Source organism: Macrotis lagotis, chromosome 1, assembly GCF_037893015.1.
Source record: "Macrotis lagotis isolate mMagLag1 chromosome 1, bilby.v1.9.chrom.fasta, whole genome shotgun sequence".
NCBI lineage: Eukaryota > Metazoa > Chordata > Mammalia > Peramelemorphia > Peramelidae > Macrotis > Macrotis lagotis.
This window is the reverse complement of record NC_133658.1, coordinates 918,011,364-918,027,435: the sequence shown is the minus strand read 5'-3', so window position 1 is coordinate 918,027,435 and position 16,072 is coordinate 918,011,364. Positions and strand designations below refer to the sequence as shown.

The following is a 16,072-nucleotide window of genomic DNA, read 5'->3' as shown; positions in this document are numbered from 1 at the left end:
GTTATATTTCTTTTCTAAGACAGACTTGCGTAGTCTATTTTCTCGTCTGTTTAAACTAAATAATTAATAATAAATTAATATAAATATTAAAATAATATTTATTTATTTAAAATATAATTGTTTTTGTTCTTCCAAATCCAAATCATTTATCTTCACTTTTCAAGGATTCTGACTAATTATTTATAGTTATAAAATTCCTCTGTAATGCTGCTTTGACTGCATCCACAAATTTTGGTATGTAGTTTCACTGTTCCATTTCATTTTAAAGAAATTATTGAGATAATTTAATTTTTGACCCACTCCTCCATTAAAATTACATTATTTAGTTTCCAAATAATGTCAATCTAACTTTCACAGCTTCTGATCAAATCCAACTTTTTAGTATTTGGATCTGAAAAGTTTGAATTTAGCATTTCTGATTTTCTATGCTTGGTTGTAAGGTATTTTTGCCCTGCTATGTGGTCAATTTCTCTGAAGATTTGATGTAAAAATGAAATAAACTTTATTGCTTTCTATTCCCACTGCGTTTTTTTCCAGAGGTAGTATAATATTTAATTATATAATAGAATTCCTAAAATTCTATTCATCTCCTTAACTTCTATCTTATATTATGATTAGTTTTATCAAATTTGTAGATTAGAAAATAAAGATTCCCCTATGAGTATAATTTCACTGTGTATTTGCTCTTCTAATTAATTTGCCATTGTCTTTAAGCCTTTGAATACTATGCTATTTTGTGCATATATGATTGAAACTGATGTAACCTCATTAAATAAATGCTTGTTGGTTCATTAAATGACTGATTCCCCATTTTATCTCCCCAAAAAGTCATTATTATATTTTTTTAAGTTATGGAATAAAAGAAGCATAACCACAAAAAGAGCATAAGATAAAAAAAATGAACATGAATCTAAAATTCTACTATGTAAAACTTATTCCTTTTAATAAGGAGTGGTGACATCTGGATATTTATAACAACATTTGCCTGCCATATTTGTTAAACATTTAATTAATTCACCCCTAAAAAGCTCCTAGATTTATTGAATTCCTACTTCTACCTATGGTTGTCTGATAGCACAGAAACTTTATTGTGGATTTATAACATCACTAAATAAATTTTTAGGCAAGGAAAATGACTTTCTTAATTCCAAGATTTACTAGTTTGACTTAACTTTCTTAGTAGTTACAAAAAAATCAAAGAAATATTACAATATGATATTTGAGTGAATAATGGAAAACAAAGGTATTCCAAAATCCTGGGTGGAGGAGACATGAAAAAAAATCAGAAAGAAAGTTAGAATATTTGGTGACAGTGATTGCATTGAATCATTCCTAAAAAGAAGACAAGTGAGCAGGGCATTCAGTATACAAATTCACTAAAGAAAGAGAAAGGTAAATTTATTCAAATAGTAATCAAAAGAATTAAAGCTAAAAGGTTAATTGTGACAAGGGCTAGACAAGCACATGAACAGGGGATCTCTGTGCTTGTATTTTTTTTTTAATGTATGTTATGGGAATGACAATTTGAAGACTAAAAGTCCATGAAGTTTAAAGTATATAAGAAATAAAAGGTGCATTGGAAAAATGCATTGGAAAAATTCTTGAAGAGAAAATATTTAAAAAGTTATGTTTTAGAAACAAATATTTCATCTCCCTATCAGTAACTGTGTGTGATCAGATAAATCAGAATATAGAATAAAGACTTGAGATTTTAGGAAAATAAATTATTATTTAGCAAAATCTTTAAAAAGTCATTTTCCTTGCCATAAAATTTATTCAGTAATATTATAATTTAGAAACGAAGTTTCTGTGTTTCCTACTGAACTAATTGGGGCATTTCTTCTCATTCAACTGTGTTCTGTGTAGTCTCTTAATCTATATTTTGTAATTTACTTCAAATTTTCTGTAAGATTTCTTGGGGTATGAAATTGTGTTTTCTTTTTCAGGATATTTTCCAGATGACCTATAACCTCTTGATTTTTCCAGAAACCCAATCTCTCAACTAAGAGTTCTTATGTTGCAAAGTTATTTTTATCCTCTTTTTTTAATAGAACATTTCTTTCATTTTCTTTCTGCTTATTTTTGCATTCTAATTCTTCCATGGTTTTTTCCAGACATTCTATTGCTCTGTGATATGTACAATGCCTCAGTTCTTTTAAGTGTTAATAAATTCTTTTTTTGTAAAAAGAATTCATAATATATGGTACCACACATGCTAAGTTTTTAATAAATATTTTAATTCAATCAATGAATTTTGGAAATGCAAATTGAAGACAGCATTGATCGAATTAAATAAACATTTATTAAGTGTCCACTATACACCAGGCACAGTGATAAGAACTGAGGGTGCAACTAATAAGAAGCACATTTTCCTTGTCCTTAAGGACTTTAGAATAAACCTTTCCCTAATCTGTGCATGCTACAACTTCCTATAAGTTAGGGGGTGAGAATTAGGAGGCTCAGGTGGACATCTAAGGTGGAAAGAAACCCTTAAAAGGGCTTGGCAGTCCTTACACCAGAAGTGCATGTTTTCCTTGAACACACCCTCCATCCCATCCAGGACTAGGGTGCCTTAAAAAAAGGTGGACTGGACATAAGAGCTCACTAGGGGTAGGTGTGCCTACTGTATGCCAGATACTATCTTAAGGACTTCACAAAGATGATGACATTTATGCTATATCATAGGCCCACCTGCCAGTCACACAGAATCTGTCTGAGCAAGAGAGTGACTCAGAAACAAATATTTAACATGATCAGCATTGGTTCTATCCTACCCTATGAAATGGCTTAAGTCTTCTACAAATTCTGGTCCAAGAAGGGCTTTAGTCCTCAGGAGGCCTATAAATCAGCCAATCCCATGAACTAGCTATGGTACAGAGCATGCGGGTCAGCAGGTTACAGGAGAACAAGGTGACTAAATTACCTTAAAATATCCCAAGTGAAATTGGAGCATCAGTAATCCATGTAGTCAGATGGTAATATCAATGCCCATTAATGCACAGGGTACCTTGTATGAAATTATATTTTCATTGATGTGTATTAGTTGCTCCACACTTTTAGAAATGTGTTCTGTCTTGAACATCTTTTTGTATTAATTTGAACTGATTTTTGTATTAATACAAGTGCATTTATTTGATAGCTCGATAACCATGCTAAAGCTGTTGTTAGCCAATTGGCCCATTTTTCATAGACCGCTGGTGGTATGATTTTATGACCTAGGATGGCAAGAACAAGAATCAGGAGGAGATAGTTGCCCCTAACGGGTAGACTAAGAATAAAGAGAAGTCCTATGGAAAATGGGGCTGAAGAAAGCTTTGAGAGTCAGATCAGGTGAGAAATGAGAAGTATCCTGCTAGAGGATCTTCATCTAGGAAGAGATAGGGGTCTTCTTCATTTTTGTTGTCCACACAGCGGACATTCCCATTATCTCTCTTCATGCTCTGCCCAACTTTTTAAAATCATAGTCTCCAAGGTTACTAATAGAGTCGCATTAGGAAACTTCCCATATGCCTAAACCAGAGGAGTTGAGAATGAGCATAAACATGTGGCAACAATAGCAGAGGTGATAGAGAGACAGAGGGAGACAGAGTCAGAGACAGAGAAACAAAAACAAAACAGAGACAGAGATAGAGACAGAGACAAAAAGTCAGAGAAAGATGGAGAGAGAGAGAGAGAGAGAGAGAGAGAGAGAGAGAGAGAGAGAGAGAGCTTGGAAAGGATTGGAGAACACTGACTTATTGAATATTGAATATTGAACACTTTGGTGGGTGGAGTGCATGCCCTACCTTTTCTGATGATCAGTAGAAAGAACTGGAGATGTTTAACCTGAAGAGCACAAGACTTCCATCAGATATGTAATGCTTACATTAGTACAATGATAAAAGACTCAAGTAAATTTTTTTTTCCCAGAGCTCACCAGGTGATTATGAAGTTTGAACTTTGATTCCTGGGACAGTGTCTTCTAGAGCACATCAGTCAGGAAGAAGCACCAACAGTCATTTTACACTTTTGCTAAAGTTATGAAGAAGATGAAAGAAATGATGCCCTAACTTCAAAGTACCAGCTCTTCTCTTCTTCACTTTGGGTACTTGAGATACAGACTTGGAGCATTTTCATAGATGAGGAACCAATGTCATTTTTCTACCTTGAAAATAAATGAGTGTAAGTAGGTGAACCTTCACAATAGTTCAAGCAAACTGCGGTTCCTGTCTCTTGCCTGTTGAAGGGAGTCTGGCTCAATGTTAGTTATCTCCAATAAAGTGGGGAACAATTTCGTTTTCCATTGGAAGATCAAAGATCTTAGAAGAACATGATAAATTGGAGGAATATATGATAAAGTTGTGGTAATGATTGTGACAGATACTAATGTGCTATCAAAATGAAAAACAAAGTCTCAAACAACATGGGAATCCTTTCATGAATGGATGCAGAGTGAAGAAAACTGGGTTAAACATTTTAAACAATGAAAAAAATACAAAATTAAAAATTTCAAGTTCTTGTAAAAACTGATGAAGAGTCAAATGAACAGAAGTAATTAATACCATGACAAGATCACATTATGAAAATATCTTTGTAAGCTTTCAGAACTCTGATTAACAAAGTGACCATCCAAATTCCATAAGTATTGATGATGAAACCTGGTATCCACTTCCTAATATAGAGAAGAAAAATGTAGAGGCAGATAGATATGTAGATACATAGATATAGATATAAACAAATAAACACATATACAAATATATATATATAATATATATATTATATATATATATATATATATACAAATATAGGTGGTGATGATGAATTTTTTCTTCCATCCTTGAAGAAAATCATGACATTATGGAGGTGATGCCATGACAAGCACATGAGATGAATTTGAGTAAAAGGATGTCCTCCTAAGCCACAAGTCTTTCTTCTCCAGAGTCCAGTGGCCCTATATGAATCACTTGTAGATGAAGCCACTGTATTGTATATTTTGTTTAATCATTTGACTATTTTACATGTGAGTTGTCACAGAGAGACAGTAATCTATCAATAAATAACCATTTATTAAGTTTCTATCATGCTGCTTAGTAAGTGCCATGATAAACCACTATGATTTTCGACCAACATACCAAATATGGGAGTTTATCCTGAGTAACAATTCATAGAAATGCAAGAAACTAAGGAAAAGTCCTAGATTGTCCTTTAGACAATTGAGAAATGACTTTACCAACTAGGATAAGTTAAAATCATAAAATGATATTGCATTATATGAAAATGGAAATGAAATGATACCAAAAAATCCTGACTAATATGAACTGATGGAGTGGGAAATGTGAAGCAAGAGGAACCAGGAGAATTATACAAGGATAACAATATCATAAACAAAAGTAACTTTGAAAATCTCAAGAACTCGGAACAATGCAATCAGTAATCTGACCTTCAGTAGACCTCTGAGGAAGCTTGGTAGCCAAGTCTTAGCTGAGAAATAATGAAGAGACACTTTTGGACAGGAATACTACGTCGATTCATTTGCTTTTAGTTTATTTTGTAAAATATCTTTTTTTTAATTGGGGGAGGATAGTTGGAGTAGAGGTAATGCTGACATTAATAGTTAAAATGCCTCCAAAAAAGGAGGGCATTTATTCATTCTTTTGAAAAACTGAGAAGAGAATACAAGAAAGTTCGAAAGAAAGAATACAGAGCAGGGAAATTTTGCAACTATCCTATGGCAGATAGACTGTATGTAGATAGGCCAACATACATATATTAATTTTTAAAGGACAATAAAATGTAAATAAAAATTCTATGACCTGCACAATCCTATTTTTGTGTTCTGTTGTATACTTGGAAATTCTGTTGTTTTGCTGTGTAGTTGTGTGTATAAGTTCAAAATAATTTGAAAATTACACTGAAATTTGCATTAATCCCATCATCCAAAACAAAGAAGAAAGCACAACTATAAACAAGAAAAGCTACAGAGTGAACAGTAGGAAAGTATTTGCAAGAATATGAGCTCCCAGATAATTCTCACCAATCTGCCTATCTCTTCATAATAGCAAGGATAGATCGAGGACACTTTTACTCATCTGTCCCCCTTCATGTCTTGGAGCCTCCTTGAATTCTCCATTTAGCCTATATTCCAAGAGCCTGGTCTTTTGTATGAGCCATTAGTGGACATACATCCTTTTTTCTTGTCTCCTGAAATTTTCCCCCCTGAAGATCTCCTTATATTATTTTTTAACCTTTCCATCTTTAATCACTTAAAGAAATTTTAACTTATTGAAGAAAAGAAACATTTTCATAATATAGTATAATAAAAAAGATGACTGCACAAGAAACTCACTGGTTCCCATAGGCTGAGTGTTCATCTCTAGGCAGAAAGTCCTCCATCCAGTTAGACACTAATCAGTCTCATGGCCCTCTCAAAATATATTGTCTCAAAGGTCTCTCAAACTCATAAAGACCAGGCACTCCAACTATCAGTCAAACATTTATTAAATGTCTAGTCCATGCTAGACATTGGGCTAGCGCTTGGGAGGCAAAGACACAAAATGCAATGCTCTGTCATCTCGTTCTCTCATATTTGCAAGGGGAAGATAATATACTAATGATGTGGATTGATTCAAGAATCCACAGGTTCATTTTCAAGCCATGTAGATATATATTAATTAGCACCTCAAGTACTAATGTCTTTAATAAAAAGTTGGTTGGGGAATGGAATTAAACCACATGAACACGAAAATCCAAAGAGCTCCTGCACCAAGAGTGTGAAAGGAGCCATAAGACGCAAGAAGATTTAGGGGCAGCTAGCTGGTGCAGTGGATAGAACCCCAGCCCTGAAGTCAGGAGGACCTGAGTCCAAATCAAGCCACACCTAGCTGTGTGGCCTTGGGCAAGTCACTTAACCCCACTGACTTGCAAAAACCTAAAAAAAAAAAAAAAGGATGCAAGAAGACTTGAAAAGCCATGGGGGAGGTTATGAAGGACTTTGAATGATAGATTTCAGATTTAATCCTAGAGATTAAAAGGATTTTATTAACCAGGGGGTCTGTCATAGTCATACTTGTACCTTAGAAACATTAATTTGATGACTGAGTGGCCAATGAAATGGATGGGAGAGACTGGTTGTAGGAGATGACTGTTAGGGTTCAGATGTATGGAGAGTCCCAGGAAAGTAGTTGGTGTTTGGAGAGAAGAGGATATATATATATATATATATATATATATATATATATATATATATATATATATATATATATATGAAACATTATGGAGGTAGAAAAGACAGGAATTGGTCCCAGATTGGATTCATGGAGTGAGGCTGAAGGGTGAGAGGTGGTATGATAATGTAAAGAGCCACTGTGGCTTTCCCTTCTTTTAATATTCTTCAATTTCACTGTCTCCCTCTCTATGAACTACCACTCTGTGAATTATTTTTAGCCCTGGCACACAATAGTCTTCAAACACAATGCCTCTGTGGTGGCTGTACTCCATGTTTGGAAGGGTATCCTTCCTCCAATCTATTTCTTAGCTTGCCCAGTGAATTTCCCTTAAAACTCATCTCCAAACCAGTCTAGTTCAGAAGTCTTTCTTGGTCCCCACAACTTTTAGTGAGATGATTATTCCCCCTTCTTCTCTATGGGTATCTTATAAATTTCTCATCATTGGAGGTAGATGAATTTGGTTGCACAAATGGGAAAGTTGTACTAGAAAACATATTACCAAGGCATAAGGCACAGGGGAGAAGATGGAAGAAAAGAGAAAGGGATAAAATTCCTTGAAATAGGTGACCAAATCAGTTTCCAGAAACAGTGGCATAGAATGAGGGCTCTGGGTGTTCCTTCATGGAGTTAGATTTCCTATTATTCAAGGTTTGTAGGTTCAACTGAGCATAACACAGTACTTGGGATTCTTCAGCAATGGAAACCTAAAGAAGAAAAACAAGAGTGAGTGACTTTGCAGGAGTTTTTAATCTATCTTTATATCATTAAAACTGTGACAGGCTCTCCAATGAAAGCCAAGGTTGACTTCTCATTTGCATTTCTTTAATTATAGGAAATGTAGTCCATAGGATTGTAAAGGAAATGAATGATATTGAGCACAGTGATTTCATAATTTAACAAAGCACCCCAATAAATTAATGTATAACCAATTCAGAATTCCAGCATTGGCTGACAAGAAGAAAACAAATAATTCATTAAAAGTGGTTCAAATCTGGGCCAAGAACCTGTTGGGAAAGGATGAGATTAAGGCTCTTCCATTTGGAGAATAGGATGAGGGTAACTCACCAATGGTTTCCTTGATCTCTTCTTGGCCATTTCAATACCTAAAAAGAAGGGAAACTTTTATTATTCTCCCAGTTCCCAGGGCCAGGTCTCCCCTCCATAATCTCCTCCCCCTGATTCATTATTATATCCCCTTCCTGCCCAAATAACTTATTAATGTCATCCTCTCTAGGGGCATCAGGGTGATGAGACAGGCAGGTATTCCAGGGAAGAAAACAAGAAAGATACCTGTGGAAGGGAGAGAAGAAGGAAATAGGTCAGGGGGATGGAATTCACCCTGGGAGGATCTATGAGCATTGTCTCATCTAACTCTGTTCAGTGGGGAGAGTTCAGAGATACATGAGAAATAAGCAACAGAGGACTATGGGAAGAGTGATTGAGTCTCCTTACCTACTATGGCTTTCTCCTTGTAAAGACCCTATTGAGAGAGACATTGGGAAGAAAAGAAAAAGTTGAGGGAAGATCTCAAGGAGAAAATGGATGCCCCAGTCCTTCCCCACACCTATTTCTTAAGAGATGAAGTCTTTGACTCTCTCTCTCACCCTTAGAAATGCATCCTTGGCGGAGGCATACCAGCAGGAGAAGACAGAGGAGGAGGAAGGAAACACAGCTGAGGATGACAATGAGGGTGATACCGAGAACTGATCCTGTGGTGGAGACAGAAGAATCTTCATAAATTAGTTTTTTGAGGAGACCCTTATATTGCCCCTGTATTTTCTCCTCTTACCTCCCTGCAGAGCCAGGATTGGCATCAAACAGTTTGGCACAAATGTTGCCCAGAATTGGCTTATCCTTTACACCGAGGTTCAGAAAACCCGAAACCAAGATAGAAATACGTGTGTAAAAGGAGAGCAAAGAGAGAAGCCTCCTGTCCCAACTCACACCGTTGGTCTCTATGAGCTAAGAATTGAGGATAGTGTCAAAGTCTCCATTGTCTCCTCTCCCATGTCTCTTGGCAAGAACCAAGAGCTTGTTTTCATTTCCTTGGAGGGACGATGAAGGGAGTGGTCATCAGCACCCTCTATTGGATTTTATTAACTTCTCTCCCTCACCTCTGACAATAATCTGCAGGGGGTCACTGTGCTGTGTCCAGAGACTTCCATTGTTGCTGAATTGGTAGCTACAGATGTAATTTCCAGAGTCCTGGGGGGTCACATGAGTCAGGAAGAACTGGGCTCCATCTTGAATTGTATCCATGCTCCTCAGGTTTTTTCCATCTCCCTCCTTATATAGAAGAAATCTAATAGCCCAGGAAGGTCCCTGGCAAAGGAGGGTGACATCAGCCCCTGAAGCCATCTCTGAACCAGGCCGGCTTAAGAGAGATGGTCTGGGTAATGCATCTGAAAATATAATAGAATCAGAAATCTTCAAAAGTCTCTCCACAGTAGTAATGAGGGGCACAGAAATAGGGGCCAAGACACCCCAAAAAACTCCCTGACCAAAACCTCTCACTTCCTCCAACTCTTTTTGTCCTTCCTTATCCCAAGTATCCTTCCCTGAAGAGGCATGGAGCTAAATCTTAGATTTTTTCTCTGACCATGCAGAAACAGAGAATTTTTTCTTGTTTCTATCGCTGTTGCCTGAGCTTGGCCAACATCTGAACTGGTTCAACCTTTCACTTTTATTCTCCCCTTCTTAAAGAATGACCAGCCCTTCTTCCAACATCTAGCTCATGATGGTCAAAACAGCCCAAAACAACATACCCTCCCAGATTTCCTGGAATTCCTCTCAGGTTTCAGTCCCTAGACTCTACTTTAGACATTGAGGACTTGGACACTGCCTCACCTGTCACCCAGATCTCTAGGGTATTACTGGTTTCAGATACGAGGTGTTGAACCATCCTTCCATGGTAGACACAACTGTAGTTCCCAGCATCCTGGGACCTCACAGAGAAGAGGGGAAATTCAGCAAAGGTCCCTGCTGGGCTTTGGCTCTGCAGGGGCAGAGGAGACCCCACCTTTAGCAGAGAGAATGTCACATCACTGAAGGATGTCTGAGGGGGAAGCCGGCACCGGAGAGTTACATGAATCCCAGGTTCCACCAAAAGCCCTGGGAGGGCTATGAGGGAAGGCCTGGGCAGAGACCCTGTAAGCACAAGAACAAGGGGCTGAGAGTCAGGACACCTGGGTAGAGGCATGTTTTGACTGCGTGTATGTATGACTTTGATCTAATCATTGGTCCTGACTGAGTCTCAGATTGTTTGTTCAGTTGTTTTTCAGTCATGTGCACTCATCTTGGCCCCATTTGCTTTTCAGGCATACTGGGAGCATTTGCCATTTTCTGTCCCAGCTCATTTTACAAGGAGAAGATACTGAGGTAAATATGGACAAATGAGTTGTTCAAGGTCAAATAGCTAGGAAGTATCTGAGATATGATTTAAATATAAAACTGAGTCTTCCTGACTCTGGGCCTTAGACTGTTTGCTGTGGCCTTCCCTGGCTGCTCATGAACCTCAGTTCTCTCCTCTTTGGTTTGGACCAGAAGATCACTCTTAATTTTTTAACTATAGCTACCTGAAATCTAAGGAGAATTTCACATTTAATCCAGTCTCTGTTCTCATGAATCCTATGACTCCAAGGAGGGAAGATCATGGCCTCTCACTTTTCTTCCAGGCTCAGCCTAAACTGGAGATCATATTATGATCTAGGAGAAGGCTCAATCCCATTTCCAGGCTCTGTTACTCACTTGTTGTGTGACCCTGGACAAGACCATTCTAGGCCTCTCTGCTCATTGGTAAGGGTAATATAGGGTGTGGCCTCAAGAACTCCAAGAAACCTATCAGTTCTGGAGCTCTTTGACTCTTCTCCTTTTGCCCAACTCAGGTCCTACCACCACCTTTCTTCCACATGTTCTATATCACATTGGATATGCCCCATGTCATCTAATACCCCAGAATCCTAACAGATCCCAGAGGAGAGCTGATGATATAGAACCATAATTTATCTCTCTGAGACCCCTTTCGGGGTAGAGAGCAGAAGGTCAAAATCTGAGTTATTCTGAAATCCCAAGATCCCCCTCACCTGGCACCACCAGGTCGAGGATATCACTCGGTTCTGATTCTCCACCAGAACTTCTTTCCCTGTAGGCACAGCTGTAGCTCCCAGTGTCCTCAGGTCTCACAGATGGGAGGAGGAAGCCAGTCCAGGGATCTGCCGAGGTCTGGTGCTCTAAGGGTTGCTGGGTCTCTGCCTTCCTTAGAATGAAAGTCACCTCTTCAAAGGAAGACTGCTTGGGCCTTGAGCACCAGAGAGTGATGTTGGCTCCTTGGGATATCATCAGGCCAGATTGGGCCCAGAGAGAGGGCTTGGGGAGTTTTCCTGGGGGGAAGAGGCACCAGAAGTTAAAGTCAAAAGTCATTTATAACTCCCTGCTCAATTAGACCTTAAGGTCTAATTGAGAGGGCAAGTTTGCAAGGATTGGGCCTCTCTGCTCACTTTATTGTTTGGGACTTGCATTGGACTGGGAACGCCCCTACCATCCGGGGTCAAAATCTGAATCCATACAGGACAGGAGAGGTATCAGGGTCTCCTCCAGTCTCCCCAAACCTATCCCTGCAGAATTCTTGCCATAACTCTGTGAACGCTACTTGGGGGATGGAATTGGGGGCATTGGGAGTTCCCATCTCCAGATACCATTCACAGTCAGATGTACAATCAGACTAGGATGTGAACCTCTGTGGGGAGCTGTCTTCTTGTAGTAAATACATCTGTAACCCCCAGTGTCCTCAGCCCTCACAGACAAAAATGAGAAAACAGCCTTCGTCCCTCCAGGGCTCTTTGTCTCCAAGGGCTCCAGGTTCGTGGCCTCCAAGAGGGCAAAGTTATATTCCTGGAGGGGGACCTGGGATGAGATTTGGCATGAGATGGTCACTGTTGACCCTGGAGTCATTTCATAACCAGGAGAGATTCCAGCAGTGGGTTTGGGGAGAAGTCCTGTGAAAGAAGGAAGAAAAGTAGGGACCTGAGATCTCTATCCCCCATCCCTCACATCATTCCCTAAAGCAGTTGAGAAGGGAAGTGGTGGCTGAGGCTCACTGTATAGGCCCCTTTGCTCAGTAATGACTGGGCTTCTGGGTTACCCAGAGGAAGATAATCTGGGTCCAGGAAGACTCTGAAAGCAGAGTGTGATAGGAGGAGAAGGGCCAAGAGCAGAGCAAGTCACCTTGCCCCAGTGTGGCTCTTCTCATCTCCTCCAGGGGACCAGCTCTGCCCCTACAACCTGAACCTACTTAACCAAGGCTCTATCTTAATGCAGCCTCACTGGTTAATTCAGACTTTCCTCCTAATTTTTGAGGTTTGCAAAGTTCTGTCCCCCGTATAACCCCCACATGCTAGTGGTTCTGACCCACTTCTGCTTCCCACCATTTTCCTCCACTGCCTAAAGGTTACAGGTCCCTTTCCTGGGACCCTGCCTATCCCTCCATCAAGCCAGAGAAAAGCTGTAGGTGTCCCTGGATGGGCCAGGTTGGGAGTGGAAAATGGGGGGCTCCCTCATAGCTTTTAGGAATCAGATTTTCTTAAGTTCTCCTGTTCTCTCTGATCTCCCTCCCATCACTGAGCCTCAAAAGTTTATGGTAGGTCCCATTCTGGCTGCCCTCAAGGAGCTAGCAGTCTCAGGAACCAATGGGGTCTGAGCACAAGTCACCCCATTAGATAATTCAGTCCATGAGTTTCATGTCATGGAAGAGGAAACTATGGTCACAGAAAGCATGGTCACGTGATCACAGACTTGTCCATAGTCACACAGTCAGGGCCTAAGGAGGCAGGTGTTCAAGCCCTGCCTCAGGCTCCCAGTCACCAGCTCCTTTTCCCTTCAGCAGGCCTTCCTACACAACAAACCCATAGAAGCCCCAATGCTAGAGAGGGGAAGGCAAACCCCTGAGAGGGCCAAGAGCCAGGATATAGTCACTTGGATCAATCAGGAGCTGGTCTTAGAACAGCCAGGATATGACTTTGGGCACAAGCAGGAAAGTTATGGATGAAAGTGGGAAGGGTATCACAGGCAGGGGAACTGTGAGAGCAAAGGTAAAGTGGTGGGACATGAAGGGAAGTAATGTCATCTGGCCAGGATGAAATGCAGAGAGAGCAAAAGAGAACAATGGGAGGCACAACAACAAATGGAAGGTTGGAAGAGACCTCTTGGATCTTAGCACCCATTTATCCAGATAGTTTTCTCAGGAAAAGGTATTTCACACTTGCCCCCCAGTTTGCTGTATATCCTCTCAGGGGGAGCAGCCCGGCTCTCCTGGCTCAGTCACCAGGGATCCCTATTTTGGGAGTTAGTTAACAGCTTCAACTCTGACTGTCAAATTAAGAACCAAGTGATCTGCTCAAGTCACCTTCCCTCCTATCCAGGTCTCAGTTACCCCATCTGTAAAAGTGAAATAATGGCACATGTGTCTCCTCCTCACAGTGCTTATTGAGGGGGAATATTTCAGAACACAAAATGTGAGATGCAGAACAAGGACTTTCCAAAGTCTGAGGATGTGGGGTGGTAAGGGGGGGCAGGCAATAAAACCTGCAGAATTGCCCCCCTTGAAGCTATCTCTCTAGAGAGGGATCTGGGGCTCAATTCTCAGGACTGTTATCTTTCCCACAAAGAGGGTTATTCATCAGTAGCTCCTTACCTGTCACCACCAGGGTCAGGGGGTCACTGGGCTCTGACCAGAAGGACCCCTGTCCAGAGCGGCAGCTGTAACTCCTTGCATCTCGCATGTCGTCCACATTCTTGAATACAAACTCTGCCAGACCCCAGGATGCATTCCTCTCCTCTCTAATCTCTCCACCCATCCATAATTGGAATCTGTCAGTCCCCAAGTGGCCCTGACAGCTGAAGGTCACATCCATTCCCTTGGTGACCACAGGACTAGGCACAGCCCAGAGGGTGGGTCTGGGAAGGGTTTCTAGGGAGGAAAAAAAGGCAGATTCCTAGGGATTTCATTTTACCCCTTGTGTTTCCTTTACCACCTTTCCTGAAAGACCTCATGCATTCATTCCTCCATCCCCTATTTCCTTCCCTCCTTTTCTTGGGAGTAGTTGTGTGGATCAGTCTGGTACAAGGAAAGGAAAAAGAACAGAGGGATCTTGGGGCAGGGGGGCAGGACTCACCCAGTTGTTTCCCGATCACCCAGTTCAGACAGAGCCCTGTAAGAGAAGCTTAGGTTACAGATGACCCCTCATCTAGCTCATGCTAACCCCTCACCAGCTCTCACCATCATCTGTCATCTTCTAAATCACTTTAGAATAAATATGAAGAAAGAACCCTTGGAGCAGATCCTGGAGTCTTGCTCCCTCTCTTCCTTAGTCTTCTCTGTCATTCAGTCACTCAAGAGTCTTGTCACATTGTCCCTTCTCCACTAGTGACCTTGAAGACTCACCAATGGAGATCAGGAAAGTGACTGTGTGAAACATGGTGGGTCTTCAGCTCTGCCCTGGACTGCCTGGCCTCAACTGTGCAGAAGGGGAAAGGTAGGCAGACTAGACCCTGGCCAGGATGTGGTGGCCAACCCCGTTGTCTTACACCCCTAAACTCAGGCCCCACAATTTCCGCTCTCATAATGATGAAAGAAGGACCCTGATCCTTCAAGGTTGAGCTCTGAGGAGATCAGGGTATCTTAAGGGTGATAAAATCTGTCAAGGTCTAGGACGCTACATGGATATCTGGTATTGAGGCCACTGAAGGGCATGAGGACTCAAAATACCAACACTCTCATGGAAATAAGTGGAGTCCCCATGAAACCCCCAGTCTGAGAGGGCCAAGACAAGGTTCAAAGATTTGATTCCCTGACCTCAGAAGACCATGCCTCAGACCCTAAATTTCATTGTCTTTTGAGCACATGGTCCATGAGTGATATTCCCTGCCGCTTGGTCTCATCTTCTACTGGCTTGGGGGTTAATGAGATGAATCACAATGGCCAGAAGTTCTATAACATTCTATAGTATTTTAGAAATATTTTCTAATTTGATCTTCACAGCATCATGACAATTGATCCAGTATTATCCCATTTTTCAGATGAGAAAACTGATGGTTAACTTCCCTGCCCAGACTATCACAACTATTCAGTTTCTAAGGCCAGATTTAAAGGCAGGTCTTCCTGACTCCAAATTAGTTGAAATCATAAATCAGGCACCAGAATTTGTTGTAGACTGGGGACATCTGAGCTCCAGGTATTAAAATGCCTCAGATAATGCATCTCCTAGGGGACACAAAGGCAGCCGCTTTTAGCCTAGTAATGGTCAGCCACAGGGATGCCTGCCCTTGAGGCAATTTTCTCAGATATGTACCTCTCTTGAAAGTTGACCCTTGGCCAGGATGTTCTGTAAGTACAAAGAGACAAAAAGGAATGGGACTGCCCGCATGGAGCTTAAGGAGTGGGGGAGAGGGCTGAGGCTGAGGAGAGAATGATGGAAGAGTCTGGTGATCAGATAGTTCTGACCTGGGCAGCCCTTGATTCTGAATCCTGAGTGGAGCCATTGGGGAGTAGAGTCAGCCCTTCACTTCAGGAAAAAGTAAGAAGGACTTCATTCTTACTCCCTGAAGATGAAAAATAGGGATGAGAACACATGTATGATGACAGGTCAGGTGGTCACTGGGCCTATCTGGTACATAATCAATTATCAAATATTTTTAAGCATCCAGTGTGGGCCACCCTCCAATCCAATTGCAGGGAATTCACAGCCAGGAAAGCTGTCAAGGAGTTTCTGTTCTCTGGTGATAAAAGATGTATATAGGTGTATGTCTGTATGGAATACTTATATAAAGGATCCATACTATGTAAGTATATGAATATTGGTAGATACATGTTT

At 40.6% G+C, this 16,072-nt stretch overlaps 2 protein-coding genes across 6 annotated transcripts in view; both read right to left on the bottom strand.

Moving 5' to 3' along the window:
• The window catches only part of LOC141509174 (uncharacterized), a 1,085,709-nt gene that overhangs the window by 814,076 nt on the left and 255,561 nt on the right, over positions 1 to 16,072 (bottom strand). The gene's annotated exons all lie outside the window — the stretch shown is intronic.
• On the bottom strand, positions 7,260 to 14,732 carry LOC141509958 (immunoglobulin superfamily member 1-like). Of its 5 annotated transcripts, none has more exons than XM_074219858.1 (11): positions 14,644 to 14,732; positions 14,375 to 14,410; positions 13,894 to 14,169; positions 11,900 to 12,199; positions 11,288 to 11,584; positions 10,053 to 10,352; positions 9,320 to 9,607; positions 8,810 to 8,914; positions 8,662 to 8,685; positions 8,271 to 8,308; positions 7,260 to 7,909 (listed from the first exon to the last, which is right to left on the bottom strand). In XM_074219858.1, the coding sequence occupies exons 1-11, from the start codon at positions 14,675 to 14,677 to the stop codon at positions 7,778 to 7,780; spliced, it is 1,830 nt and encodes a 609-aa protein (XP_074075959.1). In that variant the 5' UTR covers positions 14,678 to 14,732; the 3' UTR covers positions 7,260 to 7,777. The 5 variants fall into 5 exon arrangements, with proteins under 5 accessions (XP_074075959.1, XP_074075961.1, XP_074075960.1 ...); XM_074219860.1 differs by having other exon boundaries at positions 11,939 to 12,199; XM_074219859.1 differs by having other exon boundaries at positions 14,479 to 14,728.

Excerpts from the sequence above, each read along its gene's own strand:
- LOC141509958 (XM_074219858.1), bottom strand. The coding sequence starts at position 14,677 with ATGTTTCACACAGTCACTTTCCTGATCTCCATTG. Across the intron at positions 9,608-10,052 it reads CCTAGAGATCTGGGTGACAG|ATGCATTACCCAGACCATCT; the intron begins GTGAGGCAGTGT and ends TTATATTTTCAG. Across the intron at positions 7,910-8,270 it reads AGAGATCAAGGAAACCATTG|GTTTCCATTGCTGAAGAATC; the intron begins GTGAGTTACCCT and ends TTTCTTCTTTAG.